Raw genomic sequence first — 25,565 nt, 5'->3', positions numbered from 1 at the left:
AGAAATGCCACTCTGCTACAATGTAAAGTAGTGAGTGTACAGCCTGTATAACACGGTAAATTTGCTGTTCCCTTAAAAATAACTCAACACACAGCCATCAATGTCTAAACATTGGCAACAAAAGTGAGTACACCCCTAAGTGGAAATGTCCAAATTGGGCCCAATTAGCCATTTCCCCCCGGTGTCATGTGACTCGTTAGTGTTACAAGGTCTCAGCTGTGAATGGGGAGCAGGTGTGTTATATTTGGTGTTATCGCTCTCACACTCTCTCATACTGGTCACTGGAAGGTCGACATGGCACCTCATGGCAAAGAACTCTCTGTGGATCTGAAAAGAATTGCTATTCCAGTGAGCGGCAGCTGTGTGGACAAAAATGCTTTGTTGATGTCAGGGGAGAACGGGCGGACTGGTTCGAGATGACAGAAAGGCAACAGTAACTTAGATTATAACTTGTTACAACCAATGTATGCAGAATACCATCTCCGAAAGCACAACACGTCGAACCTTGAAGCAGATGAACAGGAAACTGAGAACAGGAAACTGAGGCTACAATTTGCACAGGCTCACCAAAATTGGACAATGGAAGACTGGAAGAACGTTGCCTGGTCTGATGAGTCTGGATTCCGGCTGCAACCTTCAGATGGCAGGCTCAGACTTTGGCGTAAACAACATGAAAGCATGGATCCATCCTGCCTTGTATCAATGGTTCAGGCTGGTGGTGGTGGAGTAATGGTGTGGGGGACAATTTCTTGGCACATTTTGGGACCAATTCAGCATTGTTTAAATGCAGCAGCCTACCTGAGTATTGTTGCTGCCCCTTATGACCACATTTTACCCATCTTCTGATGGCTACTTCCAGCAGGATAATGCACCATGTCACAAAGCTTACATCATCTCAAACTGGTTTCTTGAACATGACAATGAGTTCACTGCACTCCAATGGCCTCCAAAGTTACCAGATCTCAATCCGATTGAGCACCTTTGGGATGCGGGAGATTTGCATCATGTATGTGCATCCAACAAATCTGCAGCAACTGCGTGATGCCATCATGTCGATATGGACCAAAATCTCTGAGGAATGTTTCCAGCACCTTGTAGAAACTATACCACGAAGAATGAAGGCAGTTCTGAAGGCAAAAGGGGGTCCAACCTGGTACTAGCAAGGTGTACCTAATAAAGTGGCCAGTGAGTGTATATATACACACATATAGTGACTGGTGGGCAGAGTTTTCACCTTCAAATTAAACACCCTGACATTCAGATAAGATTTTACTGTTTTATTATATACAAGGTACTTTAAATCTAACAAATAAACAAAAAAGAGAAATCAAATCCTACTTCATTAAACTAAACAAACATTTTCCTCTTTGGCATACTGGTCAGCTGCTCTGGTTCCCAGTTAAAAAAACAGAATAAGTATCAAAAACAGGTTTTAACACAGTACTCAGGGCCGGCCCGACAATGGAGCTTACCAAGCTGTCAGTACCCGCTCGGCGCCCCTCTCTCTCTCCTCTGCGGCGAGTCTCCCTGTTCGGTCTCGGTGCCGGCTTGTAATGCTGAGTGCCGGAAGATTTCCGGCGCTCAGCATTACAAGCCGACACCGAGACCGAACAGGGAGACTCGCCGCAGGACTGCTGAAAGGTAAGTACAAGGGGGGGGATGGAGGGAGAGGAAGGGTAGATAATGAGGGGGGGGCGGCAGGGACGGAGGGAGAGGAAGGGTAGATAATGGGGGGGGCGGCAAGGACGGAGGGAGAGGAAGGGTAGATAAGGGGGGGGGCGGCATTTTAAAATTCGCCCCAGGCGGCATTTTGCCTTGGGCCGGCCCTGACAGTACTATTGGGTCTCTGGGCACAAGGCTCACAGCTTCCAGACACCGAAATGTCTTAAGAGCCGTCTTTTATACCTTACAGGGGAGGAGACAATTACATTCACCTGGAAATGGCTGCTAATGCAGTATTTACGCTAAAAAGCCTTACTTTGCAACATATGCTCCTTCCAAGCTTAACACAGGAGTGGGTAGCTCTCCATGTGGAGAGGCCATGCACTCTAGTCAATGCATCAGCATTCATATGAAGCAAATGTGCCCTATATTTGACCAAGAACCTGAAAGGCTGTATAGAAATGAACCAACGGGTGACCCTTTGACTTTTAGACTGCTGAGATCCCAGTGACACAAACACATCTTCACCCACCGTGGATAAAATGGATAATGCTCACATCTGGCAAACTGGAGAATTTGCTAAAGCACGATTTTAATTCATTAAATATAAACTGAAAGAAGCTATGAAAAAAAGTTCCATTTATAAACTGAAACAAAGCACAATTATGGAGAACGCCTGCATCAGAAACAAAAGGAAACCTATAAAACAAAAAGGTGCCATAAAAATGCAGGAATGACATAACATCCAATATAACAGCTTGACATCAAAGTAACTTAAAGTAGGTATCTAATTTAAAAAAATGGTTATTAATCAGAAAAGAACTCCTGGTGGCATATAGAGCAGGCAGTAAATATCTTGATCAATGTAGGAGTCAGATGTACCTCAAATAGGCTACTGAAGGGTAGCATTTTGTAAATATATACCTTATTAAAGCAAACAGTAAAGCATTGGACTCGCAAAACCACATCTAAGATAGACTCATCTATAGCCTCAATTGACATTAAATTCCATGCATACGTCAAAAGAGAAGTTGGATTAAGGAAGTAGTTTGCTTTCTTAATTTGACAAGCACATTGATGCATTCTTCTCTTTTCTTTAATTGAAATGAATGGTAGCTCTAGATCTGTACATTTTACATCCACATGTATTTGTGAGTCCCAGCACCATTAAAATCAGTTCTTATGTTTATTTTTTAGGTTACTGGCAAGGATTTCTGGAAGCAAGTATGTCTGATCCATTCTCTCCTGCATGATCTGTAGATTATCTCCAAAAATATAATGTTATTTGTATCATCTGTTTTTCAGACAAGAGCTGGTGGCTAGCTTTCCCCTCTCCTGTGTGTTTAGGAAGGTAAGCGTGGTTAATTCTGACTCACTCTTCTCGTGAAGAAATGTGAGGGAGAAAAGAAGGAAACGACTGTGCAGCATACCATAAAACCATATGGATATTTACTGAATCAATCATATGATGCGGTATGAGAAAAAAAAAAGCAAAATAGGACAGAATGCATAAAAAATGCATAAAACTGAGGCTGATGAGGCTGAGCTATACTTGTTGTGCAACATTATATTATACCAAGTGGGGATTTGGCAAAACAATACTAATAAAAGTTAAGTGTCTTCACATTTGGGTATATTAGATACTAAGGTAACTTTGTATTTTATCTGATTTATAGGTTGTCACATATATGTCTTCTATTTGGTGTTGAAGAGGATCCTTTAACTCTAAGATGCTTATCAGGTGTTGTTCATGTCCCTTGCTGCGCCTGTGATTGGTCATTAGTCTCCCTTCACCCGTTATTTGAGTAGTGTTCTGCAGACAGAAGCTGGGAGGACTTTAACCCCCTTAATACAGCTTATAGTATTTGTATTCATCACATATTCTCTCTCTAATGCACTGAGATTTCAATTACCAGAGGATTAAATATGGCTAAAGTGCTTAGACTCACACCTTAAATAACTGCCATCTGTCATATGCTGTAACATACACCACCGTGTTTCACATACAGCAGGCGATAAATATCAGGACTACAAAAAAGCAACACGACGAACGCTCACATATGGATGTGTATCCTTTTCTTTTTAAAACATATATGTGTAGTGAATAATGTTACATACCCTTATACAGTGGTGGCTGTAATTTTTAGGGTACCTAAGCCAGATGATTTTTGGGTTTCATCAATAACAGAATGTATAGAATGTATTATTATACTTCATATATAGCTAAGATTTACCAACTCATTTTCTTAAGGGTTAAAAATAAATAAATAACATAAATAGTAAATATTTGGAATATAAGGAGAACAATATTTGTCAATATTTGTATGAAATGGAAAGGCAGTTTTCTTTCTGTTTCTTCTGAACGGCTTTCCATTTCCTATCTAGCTTGCACAGAGTTAAGGTCTCTTTCCCCATCTGTTTTTAAAAGCTTGACAGCCACATTTGATTGCCAATGCAGCCTGTAAACAAGTAAAAAACTGTCAAGGCAGTCAATTACCATATATCAAATACTACTCCCTCAACAATAGAAGCTGTCAGCCACCTTGCTGACGGTGAGGAGTTGCTTTAGTTCTTAATTTAGAAGTAGAGTGCAGTTGCAATTATTATTCCAAATCACAACTCCCCGTACCTTTTCGTTAGGGTATGAGTTTAAAATGAAACATTCAAGAGGAATTAGCTGGTTACACATTTTTAATTGATTTTAGCGGACTGTAAAATTATACTTTTATTTCTAGAGTTCTAAGACTAATCTTTAGAGGGGTTTCTTCGCTTAGTATGTGAGTTGTAGTGTGAGCTATAGTGAAATGAAACATTTCAATCCATCAATTTAAATAATCCATTATGAAGTGTCAAACCTACTTAGTTTGTTCTGCAGGAAGAGCCAAATTGCACTCCATAATGCAATATTTCAAGGATATTAAATACAGATACACAAAAAAACATGCAGCATAATTTCACTCATATGCCACCGCATATGATGCATAATTACCCTGGTGAGATAAAATGTTTCATCGGATATAGGCCCACCTACCAGAATTTGGTGAATAAACTTGCGTGCTAACACAATGTCCAAGATATACTATATGGTGGAGTTCACTGAACAATAATACAGACCTCATATACATGTTTATTGTCTCATTAATAATCACTTATCGTCCTAATTTTTCTTCCCTTAAACCAGCGACATAACATCAATTTGTATATACCGCATTTGCTCGATTATAAGACAACCCTGATTATAAGACAACCCCCCAAATCTGAATATTAATTTAGGAAAAAAAGAAAAAGCCTGAATATAAGACGACCCTATAGAAAAAAAGTTTTACCAGTAAATGTTAATTCATCTAAACTATTTTTTTTTAATAAAAGCTATGATTGAGAAAAATATTTTGGTTTTATTTCCTTCTATTTTCCAACCTGCCCCCCAGTTATGCACATCTGCCCCAGAAATGCCTTATACCCCCTATATGCCACTGTGCCCCATGATATACCTTTTAACCCTATATGCCACTGTGCCCCATGATATGCCTTTTGACCCCCTATGTGCCACTATGCCTCCAGAAATGCCTTATACCCCTATATGCCACTCTGGCATTTAGAGGGTTAAAAGGCATATTATGGGGAAGAGTGGCATATTGGAAGGTTTAAGGCATTCAGGAGGCAGAGTGGCGTATAGAGGGTTAAAAAGGCATTTCTGTAGGCAGAGTGGCATTAACATTTCACAGAGCACTCTGCCTCCAGAAATGCCTTATGCCCCCCATTTAACACTCCCCCAACCCCCCCCCAAACTTACCGGTGCTTCTGACTTCCCTGTCATGTAGTCGGGGCAGCGTACAGATCCCACGCACTTCCGCTGCAGCCGGAAGGAGGCGTGGCTAGCAGCGGGGGTTGTCTGTATCCATCGCGCAGACCTTCCCCGACTGTGAGAAATCAGAGTTCCCCGCACCGGTGCGGGGAACTCTGATCTCTGACAACCGGGGAAGGTCTGCGCGATGGACGCAGACAACCCCCGCAGCTAGCCACGCCTCCTTCCTGCTGCAGCGGAAGTTGTCTACGCGAATCGCGTAGACATCTACACGCTGCCCCAGCTACACACCGGGGACTCAGAAGTACCGGTAAGTGGGGCGGGGGGGGGCATCTGGATCTTAGTCATCTCATAGTCAGACCTATTTGAGGTCTGATTATAAGACGACCCCGATTATAAGACGAGGGGTATTTTTCATTTGCTCTGAAAAAAAACCTCGTCTTATAATCGAGCAAATACGGTATATGTATATATATATATATATATATATATATATATATATATACATATATGTGATAGAAATAATTGTTAGGCATTACCACCTTCTATAATCTATTTCTTATTTTATATATTTCTTCATATATAAAAATCCCACATAATAGATTTTTTGCTTTAAATAACTCTGCATGAAAAATAAATGTATATCTTTGCTTTTCCAATGCAGAAGTTTTCTAGTTTGATTCTGCATTAATTCTTCGTCATGCCAAAGGTTTCCTGGAGTCCCGACATAAAGGCATAATAATAAATAGCTTTCCTTTCACTTGATATCATCAATCTTGTTCCATGTCTGATCATTGCAATGTATCAGAATTTCCTGGCCATGTTGGGAGACTTCAGTTTGATTGTAACAATAAATAACGAGCTTTCTAAGGCTCAACTTGTTCTGATTTACAGTTAATGTCCTTTCCTAAGCTGGAGCGTTACATCTCTGTAAACTCCAGGCCTCTTACCGGCATGGTAGCTGTGATACAGCAAATATATATTTTAGTTCTATTTTTAATATATTTTTTAAATTTCTTAATATCCCAAGTCTAAGACGTCAATACTAACAATGAAAAATTAACAAACATTAATTAGTCTATAACCAAAGCTACTTGCAATTTATTGTTAAAAATATTATTTGAAACATATATTATCCATTAAAAAAAGATTTGAATAGAAGGTCAGAAGTAACTACTACTGCTGCCATTTTTCCGTTAAGTCAGTTGACTTAAAATCAGGGAAGCAATGTTACTCACAGTATTAATAAACTCATCATGAGTATAGACTAGCATTCGGCAAACACTCGGCACAGTAACAAGGCAACAGCTACAGTGCTTGCAACAAGGACTACAATATACATACATAAAAAGTTAAATATTTGTAAATAGAGTGTCCCTTCCATAAATGTGACTGTTTGTATTACAATATATGGAGAATCATTGAGGAATGTACATAAAATCACATTGGATCAGATCTATCTCAAGCATTACAAAACAAGCAACAATTTATAGGGAAAATATGAACTGCAGTGTTAGAAGCAATTTCTTTACACTCTATTGAGTTCCTATTACAAAAGTACTATAACTGCACCAAACAGAAAACAGGGAAATGCATGCTAACCATGATGCGGCAAAGCAATATTAAAGATGAAAACAACACTATCGATGTTGAGAATGAGAGATGCTTAAAAAGGCTAATGATGTCTTTCAAAATACAAAATCGGACATTTCTGCATCTGAGACGAATAGTCATAATACTTGCCTTAGTTATATAGTACCAAAAGCACATATTAACTAAAGTAATGCACCAAGAGTCAGTTATACACAATAGCATTTAGTGATTCCATTAGTTATTGTAATTATGCTAGCCGCAACGTTCCTCAATCTAAATAATTAAATAACAAAACAGATACTAGGTTATATTACTAGTAACTGTAACTTTTTTATGTAACACCAGAAACTCTCTGCAAGTCATCGTTGTTATGGGTTTTTTTGTGTGAAAATATCTCTTAACCATTCAAGTTATTTGTTATAGTAGAGGACTGCATTGGGAGGCGGGTCACGCTGTGAGGGAGCAACTCGAGGGTAGCCTTGCGGGACTGCGCGGGAAATCTGCAGTTCAGGTAACGAGGTGGGCTTTATTGGCCACAAATGTGGCGGGAGCGGGCGGGAGCGGGCGGGAGCGGAACACCCTCGTTGCGGGAGCGGGCAGGATTGGGCAAAAAATCAGCGGGAGTGGGGTTAAAAAAGCAGTCCCACGCAGGGCTCTAGTATGTAGCACAATTCACTATAAATTCAGGTTAAAAAAAAAGCAAGTGATATTATTATCTAATTTGTGCTTCAGGTGATTATAAAGCATATAGCCTACCAATAACTCTCAAAAAAAATCCCATGCTAACTCGTGAAAGGTAAATAATTGCTTCTACATACAAGAAAGTAATTGTTACATGTAGCCTGCAATTACAGCAGCCCACAAACTGGTTGAAAAACTACCCGTCTGTATAGTGCACAGATATAAAATAGCCCACAGAAATTGCCATGAATTATCCTTGTCAAAATTTTAAGGACTCTCTCAATCATTAAATTATTTTTGTGGGAAGGAATCAAGTATCACAACTAATTGTTGTATTGCACTAAGCTTATAGTTTAAATAATACTGCAGACACACACACAGCTTGGTCACTAGATATTTTAGTTTTTTGTTTAATAAATTAACATTTTTTTAGGCTTATATTCAAGGTGTACAAAAAAGAAAAAATGTAATTACACAAAATGATTGGATTTCCCACAAACGTAACATAACTGCTCCTTACACAGGGATGGATAATAAAAAAAAAAATCACTTGAAGACCAAATATTATGTGTCATACTCCAGTCCCTAATAAAATCCATGTTGTAGAGGTCTTCTCCTGCACTTAAGCATGATTGAGGAAGCATGATTGAGTTTGGTGCTTGAAAGTATGATACATATATATTTTTACATTGGTTTCTATGTTGATGAAGGCCTCTATTTTCTGTCAGAAGATTGCCATGTTGGTAAAGATATGGAGAGTTTATTATTAATTACATTTTTATTCTGATGTAATTAGTGTCCAGCGGGGTATATTATTTGACCCCACAGTGGTAAGATGTCAACAGCTTGCAGAGTGTGAGATACAGTAAAGATAGGGCTCTGTGCATGATAAGAGGAAATGAGGGAATAATTGTGCAAGCTGCAAGGATGACAGGGAATGTAAGAGAATGTGTATGTAAGGGTGTAGGGTGTTACTGTATGGTATTAGCATGCATCTGAATATTTGGTGTTAGCGTCAGTTTGTTACTCTATGGCTTTAGAGTATGCATGTGGTAGTATGTGGTGTTAGCGTGTGAATGTTACCGTATGGTCTCAGAGTAAGTTGGTAACATGCATATGGTGTTATCGTGTGTCTTAGTGCATATTGTAAGCATGAATGTGTGTATGTCAAGGTGACAAGAGTGAGTGTTAAAGCAAGTTTGTGTGTTAGTATGTGTAGGTCTTACAAGGGCGGAGACAATTAATAAATACTGCATCCAGTCGTCCCTAACCCCAGGCTCATTCCTGCCTATTCCCGTATTCCTTTACCATTTAACTTGGCTTACTGATAATATATGTATGAAACAGTATGTTAAAAGTAAGAAAAAGGTATTTATAAAACTGCGTACACAGTGTTTATGCTACTTAGTTTTATTTTACACAATAAAAGTACATTTTTAAAACATGATTGAATATAATGCTTTAGCATTAGAAAAAATATAGATACTATCTTGTCCTGATCCACATGGTTTCTCAAGTAGAATAATATTATGCAGTAGTAGAAAATAGCAAATTATTTCTGATTTTAGGCTTCTTTATGATTACAGAGTAATATATTCACACTTGACTTTCCTGCAGTTTTTTTCTTAATCAAAAACTTAATTTAGTGAAACTATTTCTAATGAAATAGATAGTAAGACCCAACCCAGCAAAGCTCAATATACATATTGGAGATTCTCAGGAGAGATGGGTAAATAGGTCATACAATTATTGCACATTTTCTGTAGGCATAATGATATTAACAATTAGAATTTTTAATGGTATTTTTCATCCAACCAGCCTTAAATAATCTTGCCACTGCATGTGCATGCTGATTTAAATTACAGTGCATTAATGTAATAATATAACAGACGCTTTAATCACCATTAAATGTATAATATTTAATAGCTAAAAAATACCTAACAAACAGAGTTAACAAAATTACAAATCTGCAACATAAAATAGAGAGATATTTAAAGTAAAAATGTTCTGAATTCCATCTTTGAATATTTTTACATTTCATCTACGAATTTGATAGACTTGCAGAATTACAGAATTATGCTACTGAACATCGGTTTACATTGGAACATAAAAGAGAATCAGCTTTCCACCAGGGAGACCGTAAGTCAAACCCACAGTGTTCACAAGTTTCCACAAAATCGTAGCAAGACAATCCCAAGGTTCTGCTTAGTCTAAACTAAGGTATTTGATGTTCACATATACAGTATATGTGAATATATGTGTTTATGAACAGGAGGGGAAAAAATACCGTAAAACAATAACAACAAGACAAAGCACAACATCCTTTTCAACAGCTCATGGGACAACGAAATGTAAAATTGTATGAAAAATAGTGTTTAACCCCTTAAGGACCGGGCTCATTTTTCATTTTGTACCCTGTGGGACCGAGGCTGTTTTGACACTTTTGTGGTGCTTGTGTTCAGCTGTAATTTTCTCCTCACCCATTTAGTGTACCCACATAAGTTATATATTGTTTTTTTCAGGACAAGATGGGCTTTCTTCAGATACCATTATTTTGATCGTATCATCTTATTTACTATAAAAAAAATTAAAAAAACATGGTGAAAAATTGAAAAAAAAACACATTTTATGACTTTTATTTGAAAAATCTTTTACTCACCTAAAAAAGCAAGTAAAAAAACTAGCTAAATAGATTCTACTACTTGTCCTGAGTTTAGAAATACCCAATGTTTTTATGTTTTTTTGCGGTTTTTTGTAAGTTATAGGGCAATAAGTACAAGCAGCGTTTTATGATTTCCAAATCTTTTTTAACAAATCTGGTCAGTCTGCCTCCATCTCCTCTTTGGAACATCTTTGAAGCCGGTTAACTCAATTTAACCCATTCAAACCATATATTTTTGAAAACTAGACACCCCAGGGTATTCCAAATGCTGTTATTTTAACCCTTTCCATGCACCAATTATACAACTACACTTTGTCAAACTTTGTAATAGTAATTTTTTTTATTTTTTTCCCCACACAAATTGTACTTTAGTTATAGATATACAGGTGCTGGTATATGTCACTGTCAAACAACACGCCAATGTGTGTTCAGGAACATCTCCTGAGTGCAGTGATACCCGACATGCATGGGTTTGTCGGGTTGTTTCAGATTTAAAATGCCACATTTGGGAAGTGCGCTTTTTTTCTCCATTTTGGTCAGTCTGTACCTATGCCCTATCTTTGAGCTAGGCCACTCCAATTTACCCCATCAGCCATTTTTTTTATATATTAGACACCCCTTGGGTATTTGAAGTGCTTTTATTTTAACTCTTTGTTGAGATTTTTGAGAAATTTTAGCACTTGCTCAAAATAATAAACTTTATTTTTTAATTTTATTTTATTTTTTTAATACTTTTTTTATATTTTTTTTTACACATTTTGCTGTTACTGGATGGTTCATCTAGTGACATCACTGCATAATTATTTTTAAATGTTAGCACATTTTTTTTTTTTTTTTTTTTCCATTTTTTATTTATTTTTATTTTTTTTGAATATTTTACTAATCACATAGTGATTAGAAAGCTGGGCTCCATTGACTTGCATGGTTGAATGCAGTACCTGTATTCAACCAGCAAGTGGAGCCAGTTCTCTAGAGGGTCTGGAGACCCTCTAGCGAACTTTTTCGTCTTTATTGTTTTATTTCCCGGGCCGCCGCCATCTTGCTTGATGGCGAAGATCACCGGCAGCTGTGACCGCTCTCCGGAGCGGTCACAGCCCACCCAGAGGTAAGTGTTTGGTGTCGCTGGATGCCTCCTGATCGAGGCATTCCAGCGACACCATTTAAGTTTAGGAGGCGATTGTTGATCGCCTCCTAAACGCTTTTAAAAAGGGCGTCCGCCGCCATACAATGTATGGCGGCTGTTGACGCCCCGGGGAGGGGCCAGATATGGCCCCCGATGCCGATCTCGGCCTTGCTGAATGCCTCGACATCGAGGCATTGCAGCAAGGCCGTTTAAGCGAAGAAAGTGATCCTTGATCACTTTCTAAGCTTATTTAATTTTTTGACGGTTCAGGACCGTCAAAGGTCATTTAGTGACCTTCTTGTTATGACGGTCCTGAACCGGCAAAGGCCGCGAAGGGGTTAAGCTAAAAATATATATATTTAAATTCAAAATATACAGGAAGATTTTGCTGATGTTTAGATCTTAAGAGTTTATGCCAGGTGTCAAACTGTCCTTTGAGTAACACAAACCTAACAATATTTTAAGATTTGTCTAATTAATCAAACAATGGTGTATTAATATCGGTGTAGTGACCTGTAAATGGGTGCATGATACCTTTGAAACCATAGATAAATGTGCATGGATGAGCTTTATTGATGTGATATTTAGCCACAAAATGTGTATATATATATATATATATATATATATATATATATATATATATATATATATATACATACATAATAAGGTTTAGGATGTCATGTATATTCTGGTGCAAAACTTTACATCCATTCCATTTACTGTTGAATTAACCACCTGTTTAGCATGTAAACCAAGGGGTAGGGGTATCCACTAAACACCAGGTTATAGCAAAGGAACAATGTTGCCTGTGCCTCTCTTTCTGTTCTATAGAGCATGTGGCCATTTAACCTGTGGTCCTTTGAGCCATAAATGCACTATACATAAAAGAGTGATTTTATATGTATTTTATAATCTCTAGATCATTTGAATACTAAATATATAGTTTACTTATGTTAATGCACTGAAATAAATACAGCATGCATGTGAATAACCACATTTCATGTTTTCGAGTTAAGATACGATGTAAATGCAAAGGAAATGAAATGCAAAAGTATACTTTGATATGCAGCTCCATCAGTAGAGAATGCTATGTGATTAGCAGATGGTGACATGCATCCTAATAAGAGAGTCATCAAAAGCAACCAGTAAGAAAATATATATACAGGTATTAGTATCACTCACTTTATAAAGCATAGGTATATTATACAGTATCATACTGCTGCATCTCTAGTTGCATACAACCTCTAAAATGTTCTCAAGAACAAATTATTATTTTTTACATTATTTTTAAATTACAATTTAGATTTCTTTGCTTAAATAGAAAGGCCAATTGCCAAGTTTTTGAGCATTGAGTAAACTGGATTACACATTGTTTTTATACTTTACTTGGAGGTATGTGACATGGTTCCAATATCAACCCCTTTATTATAAAGTCCACAACAGGGATCAGTAATGAAGTGGGTGGCTGCTTAATTCACCTTGGAGGGGGAAACATACTCTGTTACACCACTGCAGCATCAAGTATTGTTTAGGAATTCTATTTAAAAAGTCTAATTGTACACTTGGCCTGTTACATATTCTAACTTTAGCAATCATGATCTGAATCTAAAACCTGCAGAGCCTCTAATACACTTAAATTCTAGGCAAATAAACACATTTTTACATTTAATAGGGAGGGATGCTAAATTGTTTTTGTTGGTCTCATCAGCTAATGTCTTAACATAAAACTTTGAATATATATATATATATATATATATATATATATATATATATACACACACACACACCGGTATATATATATATATATCCACCAAGTGTAATGCTGCCCAAATATATGCAGAGAAATCGCCCATGCTTAATTGCTTTTGATAATGAGAACCTTTCTATTAAAGTAGTTACTAGCTCTGCCAGCCATACACATTCGGCAAAAGTACAGCTATCTACTGGAATGTGTGAATTGGCCCTATTTAGGGTTGTGAAAAATACAGTTTGGCCAAAGATGGAAGACTTGTTATGGAAACCAACTAGGTAAATGTAAAAATGATTTATGGACACAAATGTAACAACATATGAATAAGTTAATAGCAAAATCTGAAGAGTCTACATTGACAACTTAAATCATAGTTAATGTTTCTATGTTAATGGTGAGAGTTTCTAATGATTCTGTACCAACAGAAATGGATTGATTCACATTCTATGCCCTAGACACAAACATCCCAGTGCACTATAATAAGGAACGGGTTCCAGACATAAGGAAAAGATGTGTGGGACAGGACAGCTACTGACTGCACTGAGTGCATAGTGCTTAGTAAAACTAGCTGTGGCGTATGTGGGAATGTGAAAGGTGACCATTAAGCCATTAACCCATTGCCTTCTATGGCATTTTTAGAACAATGGTGGTTAGGGCACATATCTAGTGTGCACCTCTGGCAATAAAGTTTGCCTATCTAGCAGTAATAATTGCACATCCCTACAGCATTAGACTTATAATATGTAACCTTTTACGAGACATTGAATTGTCTTTCTAACACTTCCAATAGCTTATGCAACACTCATTCTGGTTTATCAGCAATATGCCCCTTTACACACCATTAGTTAATATTAAGAAGATTCATGCCAATAGATTATATATGTCACTAGAGTTTAGGAATATAAAACGAAAAAGCCATATAGATAAAACATCTCTTATCAACACAGGCTGAGTTCGCTGTAAATTAATTCACTGCATAATTAATTAGATTGATTATACTTCCAGCTGACATAATGAATGAAGTGAGTAGTCACTAAAGCCGAGGGTTATGCTGCCTGTCAGTGATACAAATATCTACAATAACAATGAAGTATAATTTTTTTTCTGTGTTCTTTCTTCTGTCTTCTCTGGTGGCCTGCTTGTCCTGGCTCTCCAGAGCGTTATCCCATCCCGGTGTAGTAGTCCTGCGAGTGTAGAAATGCTTCTCTTCCTCTGCGGATGCAATAGTCTGGCCTGGTGTGGTACTTCTGCAACAGGGTGGAGCCTCGACATACACCATGGGGACAGCCTCTCCCCCATTCCTTCAATCAGCAGAGAGGTGTGTGCCAAGACTCCACTCCATCTCAGAACTACTATACCAGGCCTTGATAACTCTGTGGTGAGTCAGTACAAGTGGAGAAAACAGAAGAAAGAAGAAACGGAGAACAAGAAGTGGAGCAAAGGAGATGGAGAAGCAGAGACATGGAGGTAGGGAGTCATTGACAGAGAGAGTGAATGAGTCAGTGACAGAGCGAATGAAAGCGTGTGAGAGAGCGAGAGTCAAAAAACCCTACAAAATTCAAACTACATTTGGAGCTTTCTGCTTGGCTTTATTTTGTTTCGGTGGGGCCCCTCCTCACTTTGGGACATTCGTACCGACTGACAAATTTAACAAAATTGATTTAAGTAAAGATTTGTACAAATCAGAATGCACAAGCCTAATGAGCAGTAGCACATACCAACTCAACTTGCATATAAATTGAGCTCCCATCGAAATCAAGGGAGCAGCAACCATTCTTACAGTGTGTACTCAAGCTGAAATCTATTCTACGTCTACGGGTGTGTAACATACAGGCCACTGCTCAACACTGCATGGTACTATGTATCATTAGAAATATACTACTGTATGTAATTCAAACTGTTTAAATCTCCAAAAAGATCAAAGTGCAGAAAAATATCAGAGCTTATTTCAAAATAGAAAATAACCAAAAAAAATTATACAACATTGAAAGCACAACAAATAAGGAGAATTTAACACATTTACAGAAAATACCTAGCCAAATAGCTCATCTGAAATCTGGTTCATACATTCATCCTCAGTTGCACTTAAATTCCCTGTAACATCAGTATGACAGAACTAGATTTGAACCACACTACTGAAAGAATTTTATCTTTGTTTGAGTTCCAGGTCAGAGCACATTGCAACTAATGAAAGATAAAGCAAGTTTGCAAACTGTAAACTTCGTTTTTAGGAAGTACAGCATGCACTGTACCCATCTATCAAAAGGCAGGCCATGTGATAATTAAAAAGTATGAATGTCAGAACTAGACTGAATATATATTTGCATTTAATTCCTCCGGAAATATGTCAGTAAATGTCATCATAACCTGCTGGCTCATGCAGATTTGTGTCAGTTTTAGATGCAAATGTCTTTTTAAATAAGGAATTATACTGGTGTTTCTATAATACAGGAAGTTATTTACAGGGTGAACTGTCTTTGTCACATGCGGCAATCAGAATAATTGTTTCACCCTTGGAAGCTAAGCAGCCGGTGGCGGAGAAACATAAGCCGCTCCTCCCCCGAAAAGTGGGCGCTCCGGGTAACCTTAGCCTGGAAGTTCCCAGTTATGAATATGAACCATTTGGCCCATCTAGTCTGCCCATTTTTCCCAATATAACCTTAATCATTCCTTGGTCTCCCCTTAGATTCAAGATAGCTGTATTCTTTGCTCATGCACGTTTTAATCACGTACATTTTGCTTATTTTAATTTGTAATTATAATTACATGGATTTATTTAGTGAACAGAATTTCAAAAAGTGACAGATTTTCTTTAAGAGCTATATAAAGCAGAACATATTACGGTACATTAGTACTTGATGACCTGCAAGGATTGATTTTCTTTATGCCTATAAAACTCTTGATTCATTTGAGATGTATAAAATACTTCTAAACCTGTTCAGTCTCATAACCATATGCTTATTTCACGCATTGCATTAGAAAAGTATGCAAAAAAAAAATCTATTATGAGTAGAATATAAATATTCTATATTTGATCCAATAATATGTAACAGACGGTCTAAATTAACTTTAAACTATGGGATGTAAATGCATAAACATTTAGTGATGTACTCTGGGGTATACCAAATTTTATTGTATGTAATTAGTCTAATATGCAATAGCTTCTATTCTAGAGCCTTTAGGTGGTAAAAGTAGCAGTAGCGAGACAGGCAGAAACAAAAGCAGCACGTATTACAACAAGATTTAGAAAAGAAAAAAAATGTCATTGAGTGTTAATGCTAGTAACTAAGATTTTTTTTTCCAATAATGTTTTTTTTAGATGTGCTATAAGCACAATTATCAGTTGTTGAAAAATTGTTATTACATTGGAAATCTCCATAGCAATATATGAGTCAAAGCAAGTCTCATAAGTGAATAAAAAAAAGTATGTTCTTACTTTAGTGGTACAGAATTCTGAGCACATCTCCACAGTGAAATTGGCAAAAGAAGCAGGAAATATTTGTGTTATATTTTCTGGGGCTCTGTAACATCCTCGGTAGGTGACGTTCCTCCCTGCAGTGATATAAAATAGGATTCATCATAAAATGTGAAAAAGAAGAGATTCTAAAGCATGAAGAGTAGGATATGTTATTAACCCCTTTTTTGTTAAATCTCTGCATGGATTTGATCCTTACAAAGGACTCCAGTAAGTTCACAATAGTCAAATTTATATTACTTATAAGCAAGCAATTTGTTTAATACTAATCCCTGGATTCCTTCACTTTACCATTTTGATAAAAAAAAATTTAAATATTAAGGTATTGCCTTTATAAGAAGTAATGAAAGGTTATTATGTATATATCATAATAAACTCTTAACTGGTTTTGATCTCACAATGCTAAATGTGACATTGCACCTTTTGCTTCTTTTAGTCACTTTGTTGGGTAACTAATGCAAAAAATGGGATATTTCACCAAGAAAACAACAGAGTTGTATTGAAACAATTCAGAGACAAATAACCATATTCATAATTTACAGATAATCCATCATCGTTGGAAAAAAACTGTTTGAACGCTTTGAAAATATTCACATTTACTGCAATCCATAAAATGGAAAGAAACGCAGTTACCTCTATCAAAACCCTTGTGAAAAAATACAATCATTGTTTACATGCCTAAGCAAATTGATTTCTTCAGATCTACTGTACTTTCATTTGCAGATTTGTTTTTCTACATGCCTTTGTTCACTTACATATTTTACATTTTATTGACGGAGGAATTTTATACAATGAGGCAAAGTCAGTTCCATCAAAGTGGGGAAAGTGTGTTTATAGATTTATGAATATGGACTTGTAACTTTCATGAATATAATAAGAGTTTTAGCACAATGGCACTAATACATTTTTAAAAGCCATCAATCTATGTTTGTAATTGAATGAAAGAGGACAATTTCACAGAAAACCCACAGTTTCTTTTAACTATTGTATAATTCATACTGGGCAGAATTGCAGAATACATTGATAGCATCAAAAATTGGTGATTTTCAGCCCTGTATCACTTTTCCTACTCACATATGGAAGCCTAGGTTGCTCCACTGGTGCTTATTTACTAAAAGGCCAAATTTGTCCTGCATGAAGGTCTAAGTTGGTCCTGCATGGTGCATAATTGAGTCGTGCATTTGGATTCGTACGAATTATACATTTTATGGAATTTGACAATTTCCTCTCCAAAAATGAGCCCAGACCTCCCACGAAACACACAAAAAATAATAAATTATTTCTTGCAATTTTGTATGAACTCACTTTCCCACCATACATAATGAGCAAGCCTGAAAATCTCATTCATGTCATATGTATACACATGCTTGGAACATCAGTTACGGGGTCTGTATCGCTGTGACAGGTGTCCTCTATGGAAGCTCAGATTCGGGTTCTGATGAAGCATGAAGTAAGAAATCATCTTAAGAGGATTCTCTTGCTCATTTAGCAGAGTTAACATGGGGCACCTAGCAATGAGGGGGGAGATCAGTCAGAAGGTAACCAGGCACACAGTTGAGTGGCAGTTAGACGTGGTAGCAACTGGGAAGGGAAAATGAATAGGACAGACAGTCTTGAGTTTTTCCATCACAACAAATTTGCTACTTTAAGTGAAGATATTGGTGAGGCAGACTCAGAAGTGGGATTGTTGAAGAAAACTTATAACCAGGATAAGAGTTCATCTTGCGTTGAGGGGATACAGAAGGAGGGGAAGCCTAAACAGGTTGGGGTGGTAGGGGGACACTAATATTAAGAGAACAGACAGGGTAATCTGTGGCTCTGATTGCAGCAACCAAATGGTACTGTCTCCCAGGTTTGACATGTTGCAGACAGAGTGGACAGATTGAGGTAGGAGAGAATCCAGCTGTCTTGGTGCATGACAAAGTAAGAGGAAGATGGAGAGTCCTCAGAGGTAATTTTGAGGATTTAGGGAGTAATATTAGGAAATGGACCACCAAGATAGTATTTTCAGACATACTATCTGTGCCATGCACTACACCAGAAAGACCACAGGAGATTAGGCAGCTTAATGCATGGCTGAAGTCTTGGTGTAAAAAGGAGGGCTTTAGATTTTTAGGACACTGGAATGATCTATATAGTCATGAGGAATGCAAGAGGGTCCAATGTCCTTGGGGAGAAGATAGCTAGGCAGTTGGAGGAGATGTTAAACTAGGAATGGAGAGGGGCAATAAATACTGGGCTAGATAGTATAGAAAGGGAAGGCATTTTAATACCCAGGTGGGTGGATCTGGGGCCTTGTTTAGTACCGATTTTAGGAAGAGGTCAATAAACCACTTCAAAATTGCTAGTAGGCATTGCCCCCAGAAACAATGTGCTTGTACCATGTTTGTTAAAAATTGACAATTTGAGAGTCATGTCTACAAATGCTTGCAGTTTGGGGAATAAGATCCATGAACTTGTGACAATATTAGCAACTGTGAATGTAGATTTAGTGGCTGTTACTGAGACATGGTATAATGAGAAGAATGACTGGGACATAGCAATACCAGGGTACTCTTTATATATATAAAAGACAGAGAAGGCAAAAGAAGGGGAGGGTGGCCCTGTATGCCAATATCTTACCTAATGCAAGTTTTTGAGGCAAACATAGAGTCGGTTAGGGTTATATGAGAATTTGGTAATTGTACAGTAAATTCAAGTAATTTATAGACCCACTGGATAAGTAGAAGTGCTAGATAATCTACTTATTAAAGAAATAGCTAACGTGACACTGAGTAGGGGAGTTAGAATCACAAGTGACTTTAATCTTCCTGATTTGAACTTGAAAACCAAAATAGCTGGTTGTGCCAGCAGTACACATATTTTAAACCCCCAAGTATTAAGGAGGCTATATTAGCAAACATAACCCCTCTAACCACACCCATTGCCTACTCCACCTCTCTGCCCCCCCATCTTCACCATGTAACATTTCACTCACTTCCCACATGATCAAGTGAAAAATGCACATTAGTATTCATGGTCGCACACCCGAGGTCAGCCGTGGCACCCAGATTGAATCCACAGGACTTGCCCAGCACCTAGATTGCACTCATGGGACTTGCCACAGCACCCAGGTTCATCAACTGGACTTGCTGCAGTACCCAGATTGCACTCACAGGAATTGCAGCAGTACCCAGATTGCATCCACAAGACTTGCCCCAGCACCCAAGTTACATATTAATGACTTGCTCAGCACCCAGAATGCACATATAGGATATTAGCAGTTGAAATAGGGAAGTGTTCATGCCCTTGTACAGAGCACTGGCGATACCTCGATACTGACCGTATCTCCAGGAAGATATAGATACTTTGGAGAGAGTTCAGAGAAGAGCGACTAAAGTGGTTCATGCATTGCAGGATAAATCTTACCAGGAAAGGTTAAAGGATTTCAACGTGTATAGTGTGCTAGACAGATGTGAAATGGTTAAAGAAATGATACCACAAATTACTACAAGAATGACTGCAGAATGGGTGATAATGTGGTACAGTAACCAAAAGCAAAAAACAATGACTCCCTCAATCATTGTTTCTAAACATTTTGCTAAGCACAACTAATTACAGATTTTAAATCTAATTCAGCTTTTTAAATATTATTAACATCTGAAATTAAAAGACATTGAAGCCCCTGACCATATCTTAGATAACTCATTGGATTTAAATACTAAAATTTTGAGAAATTCTCTTCTAGATCATATTATACACCTAATTTTAGACCTAGGCAGATAGCCTGTCTTCAGGGGTCAGAAAAGGTTACACCTTGTCATTCTGTGTTGCCTTTAGCTAGATGAGATGGAGTCCTCAGACCAAAGGATGTCAAATGGATAAAATGTTAATGTTGGATCAAGAGCAAACTCAAGAGCAAATTTAAAGACATATTATATGACTGGTATTTGGAAACAGTAACACTACTAAGATTACAACATTCAGGATATATACAAAACCTATAGATACATACTTTAATTCTAGCAAAGTCAATAAACTGGCTATAATAGTGGCATCTGGACTATATGTCCTCCTTGATTCTGTTTGAATAGAAAGAAGAAAGGACCATTGAAACATGAATTACAATAGTCAGAGTTATCAGGGTATGGTCAATGAATCTGAGTAATTCAAGTTAGTCTTTTTAAAACAGTGTTAAATTATAGCATCATCTACTGATCATATGGACTAAGAACAGCATTTTGCCAAGGTAGGTAGGTAGGCTTCAATAACTGTAAAAAGAAATGATATACAAATAGTAAAATACACAATTAGATACAAGACCTTATTAAGCTCACACAATTTGTATGAGTTGTGTGTCCTTAAAAGATATTTTTTATGGCTTATACCCATTGCTAAAAAAATGCACCAACTCAATCCACAAAACTCACAATCTGTGTACATGTACCTGAAGCAAATGCTTTCAGAATATTTTCTGTAACAAAGCATTGTCTCTTTTTTTGTGAGACAATAGAAGTCATAGAAAGACCCAAGGGTATGTTACATGTTTCCATCCCAGTAACAATGCCTTAGGGAAACACATGGCATTTAAGAAAATAAATCAACACGGTGTTCAATGCCAATCTGTTTATTTTCCTCTCCAGCAAAGGGTCAGCACGATTAGCAATTACAATAGGCTTTATACTGTGATATTTTATCACAGGTTCAAATGTCATAGACTGACAAAATAAGCAGAAAAATAAATGCTGATCCTCCGACCACCCTATGCACTGAATCGATTTATCTTGTGATATGCATCGGAGCAGAAAAATTGAAGCTTTCAGAAAAAGAAAAAAAAAAAACATTAACCTTTTACTGCTAACCTAGAAGAATTAGAGTAAAACATTAATTTAGCAAAAGAAACATGGCATTGCCTCAGAATACACGGAGTGGATTGGATTTTATATTTTATTTATACAACACAAGGTTTAAACCTGTAAATGTCAGAGGTGTGCAAAAAACAAATAACCAGCACTTAAAAGGCTTGTACATAACTAAGCTGTGACCAGCTGCAAGAAGTTGTAATTTAGATCATTTGTAAAAGGTAAAATCTATTTTTTTATTGTTGATTTTAAAAAAAAACCTGTTAATACCTGACCAGTCTGGGCTATTAGGATATTTTACAGTATGCTGCAGTGCTTCCCCCATCAGTGTGTATTTCAGGTCACTGGTGACACTGACCTTTCTATCAAGGCTTGTTTGTGGTGCTGTACATGCTGAGATGCCTACTGGTGAAAAGATGGGACATCATACACCAGTGTTCTCTTTTTCTATCAAGAAGTCTTGAAACATGTGCAGCACAACACAAGGAAGGGATGTGAAACATTTGCCAGGCATAAGGCTCTGTTCCCCTCTTAAAAGCGAGGAAACAGGGAATAATATGGTATAGGATGTAAGGTGAACCAGGATGAGGTATCTTGGCAGTGGGTGGATAAGGTCAAAGAAGGCAAAGATAAGCATGAGGACAAACAAAGCAGTTACTGAACACGCCAAGTAAATGGAGCTTGGTACACATATGCAGAATGAGAAGCACTTATCAATGCTAATGCTTATTTATTAAAAGTTCATAACAATAGCAAAAAGAGTATTAGAAAAGAGAAAAAAATCACTATACATAACCCCCTTACGGGCATATTTGTCGAACCAGAAATGCAATTAAAACAGGAATTAAAATCTATTAGACAAAACAACAGGGATACTTGAAACTCAAAAGGGAATATGTTATTCCAATTTACATGTAAAATTAATGCTGTACAAGATAGCAATTAAAGAGAAATCAGAAATGTAATTCATTAGTGCAAGGTAGCACTGGGACAAAAAAAACAACAATAAAAATAAAATTAAATGCCGTAAACCACTCAGTAAACATATAAAATACAAAAAGAGAACTCCTTCACTACCTACAAGACCCAAAGGTAAAAAAAATAAAAATAAGTAAAAAAAGAAGCCAATGTGTACGGGAGCATTTTGCCCTTTAAAAATACAGTGTCCTTGACACTTCCACTTAAGAATAAACATTAAAGTACCCTGTGAGTAAATGAATATACACTCTTTAAAAACAAATAAATAAAGGACTCAGTAGAAGTTGCAGTCCTTTAGTAGTCCATGATTCTTCCCCCTACTATTGTCTCGCTTGCACAGCATCTCTGTCCGCTATATAGTATGGAGGGGTCATGGTGCGCCTATAAGCCATTTATGTGGATAGTCTAGGGCATTTCAAGTGAGATTTATTATGGTTCTGAACTCTGCAATGTTTTTAGGATATGGCTGGAAGTTCTTAGTTAAACTATATGAAAAATACAGCCAGCTGCTTAAAATGTCTAACTATTTCTGTATGCTCTACTTATATGCCTGCCTAAGGAATACAGATGAATTTATTTGCTGTATTACTGCACACATTCTGAACATTCTATTCCCCTCAATAATCTCCTTTATTGCATTCTTACATTTTCTCTCCTAACATTTTTCATTCTCCCATGGAGAACAAATGTAATATGTAAGATTATAATGGATACTGTAACATTTATATGAAAAATAAAATTACAAAATTAACATTCTGGAAAAAAATGTTAATAAATAAATAAATAACACAAGTCTATATTTGTTACCAAAAAATAAACAAGCTTCTCATTCCTTTCTTCTAGCATTTTCTATAGATTTCCTTCTGGAATATATTCATATGCTTCACTAGTTACACAGCATCTGGATTCATTATAGTTGGCTTTCTGAAACCTAGAACAGGGAATTTGGTCTATTTATTTAAATAGGTTACTGAAGTTTTTTGTGTTTATAGACACAAGAGACACAGCACATGAACATTTCCATTAGAAAAAATAGTTTGGTGAGGCCCAAAGCAAATATTTTGCTGGAGTTTAGCATCTGACAAACATCATTTTTAACCTTAAAAATGACTGTTTGACCTTTCTTAAATTCCACATTGTGAAATAAAATTTAAGCTACATGAGGAAGACCATCTATATAGCAGAGTAAACAGGCGAATATGTGAATGCTGTGAAACACTCTAGCACTCTGCATGACCATTTAACCCTCTAGCTAACTTTCCCTAGGATTACAACTTATGAGTCAGTGGAACCAAGTGTCATGGTCAAAAAATTGGGAATGGCAGTGATCAAACAAAAGTAAACAGTAAACAAGTCCAAGATAAAGGACTGGATATCTATTTTTTCTCCAAAGTTTATGTAGACCAGAAACTGGCATTTTCTACCAATTACCAAGGATAATTTTCATCCACATCTAGTCTTAGCAGATGTCATGTAAGAATGGTGAATATAACAATAACAATACTGGAACTATTACAAGGTAACCCTGGAAAAAGCACACAACTGCCCATCTGAGAGCATCATCAGGGAACTGTATAACCCTGATTTCATCTTTGACTCTGAAAACTCAAATGACAAGTTAACTCCCGCCGTCAACCTTTTCTGTCTCACCTTTCCTTGCCTCATTTCTGATGTTGGTCTGTATTTACGTCCAGCAATATTACTTATCTAATTAATATTTACAATGAGATACACGGTTGCATTTTATCTCTTGTGTAATATAACCCCGACTCCTCCTAGATTGCAAGCGCGTTTGAGCAGGGCTCTCCTTTCCTTATGTTTCTCTGAGTCCAAACTTGCTATGCTATGTGCTAATTTTCATGTATACCTATTGTATAACACTGCAGAACATGATGGTGCTATTATACATTAAAATATAACTCCAGTCAAATGTTTACAATTTTAGAACAATGACATTCCACCTTCCACAATTAGAGCTGGAAATTCTATAGAGATTTCCTAATTACTAATCATAAAAACTCACGTTTTTCCAGTGCTTGCAGCTCTTCCAGCTGGAAGACGGAGAGACGATTGACACCTCCACAGACAGAACCCTTCTCCCCTTTGCACTCATTGTTACACTCTTCTTCTTTGGCTCTGTTCAGAGGAAGGTTGTTTCCACAATAGCATTCAGCCCCATATGCCAAACCAGCATAAAGATAAGACCTTAAAAAAAAAGTGTGCATACAGTTCAGTTGGTTTAAAGATTTGGTTAAAATATACAAGACGCATCAAAATAAATTTAACCAGGGGAGGATTGGCACCTTTTGGCCCTGAAGCCAAGTGCAACCATCAGCCCCTTGCCACCACCCTCAATAACACACTGGTGCACATTGTACACATTCTCACTGTAACACACTTGAACTGTGTCCAGTTGCAGATGGATGTCTGCCCTAGCCTTTGGCATCTGTAGACAATAACTTTGTAGCACCAAGGGGTCTGTAGAGCAGAAAGGTACAAGTAGACTGCAAGTGGGGTCTGTAGCATGTGCAGACAGCAGAGGGGGTCTGTAACAAGTACGGACAGCAGAGGTTACTTGTAGCATGGTAACAGGGGATGATTCACAAGAGAAGTCACGCCAAATATGTCGAAATCCAGGTGAACAAAATAAAAATGCAGTACAAAGGGGCAAAGCTAGTTCATAGTCAAAATCCACACCATGGGTCAAATCCAAATAAGCAGAATTGTTGGAAGCTATCTGATACAAGTAGGCCCAGGAAGACAATGCATTACCAAGGACCATGCCCAGGTAGATATAGGTCCATGATCACATAGAAAGCCACAAGTGAGGTAGAGGCAGCCATGCATCCAATGTTTAGGTGCACTACCTACCACAGGCAGGGCCGCTGGCTCTATCACCAGTGGGTCCTGAGAATTGCTTACCTGTAAATATGGTTTTATCATGCAATCTTCATTTTCAGCCAACTAAATTTTACATAGGTCCTTGACACAAACT

General features: G+C 37.3%; 1 protein-coding gene across 3 annotated transcripts in view; it reads right to left on the bottom strand.

Moving 5' to 3' along the window:
* Positions 1-25,565, bottom strand: part of LOC149289667 (sialate:O-sulfotransferase 1-like) — a 47,821-nt gene that overhangs the window by 13,137 nt on the left and 9,119 nt on the right. The window contains exons 3-5 of one of the 3 annotated variants that reach the window (XM_089490319.1): positions 24,594-24,775; positions 22,667-22,669; positions 16,713-16,828 (exon numbers count right to left, since the gene is read on the bottom strand). In XM_089490319.1, coding sequence (XP_089346445.1) covers positions 16,713-16,828; positions 22,667-22,669; positions 24,594-24,775 — 301 coding nt within the window. Of the gene's footprint in view, positions 1-16,712; positions 16,829-22,666; positions 22,670-24,589; positions 24,776-25,565 lie in introns of all 3 variants that reach the window. The other 2 variants (XM_089490322.1, XM_089490320.1) reach the window with 2 other exon arrangements.

Source organism: Sceloporus occidentalis, unplaced genomic scaffold, assembly GCF_023333645.1.
Source record: "Sceloporus occidentalis isolate IW3139 unplaced genomic scaffold, rSceOcc1.0.p SCAF_43, whole genome shotgun sequence".
In the NCBI taxonomy this organism is placed as follows: domain Eukaryota; kingdom Metazoa; phylum Chordata; class Lepidosauria; order Squamata; family Phrynosomatidae; genus Sceloporus; species Sceloporus occidentalis.
Note: the sequence above shows the minus strand (reverse complement) of the source record. Positions and strands in the feature narration are given on the sequence as shown.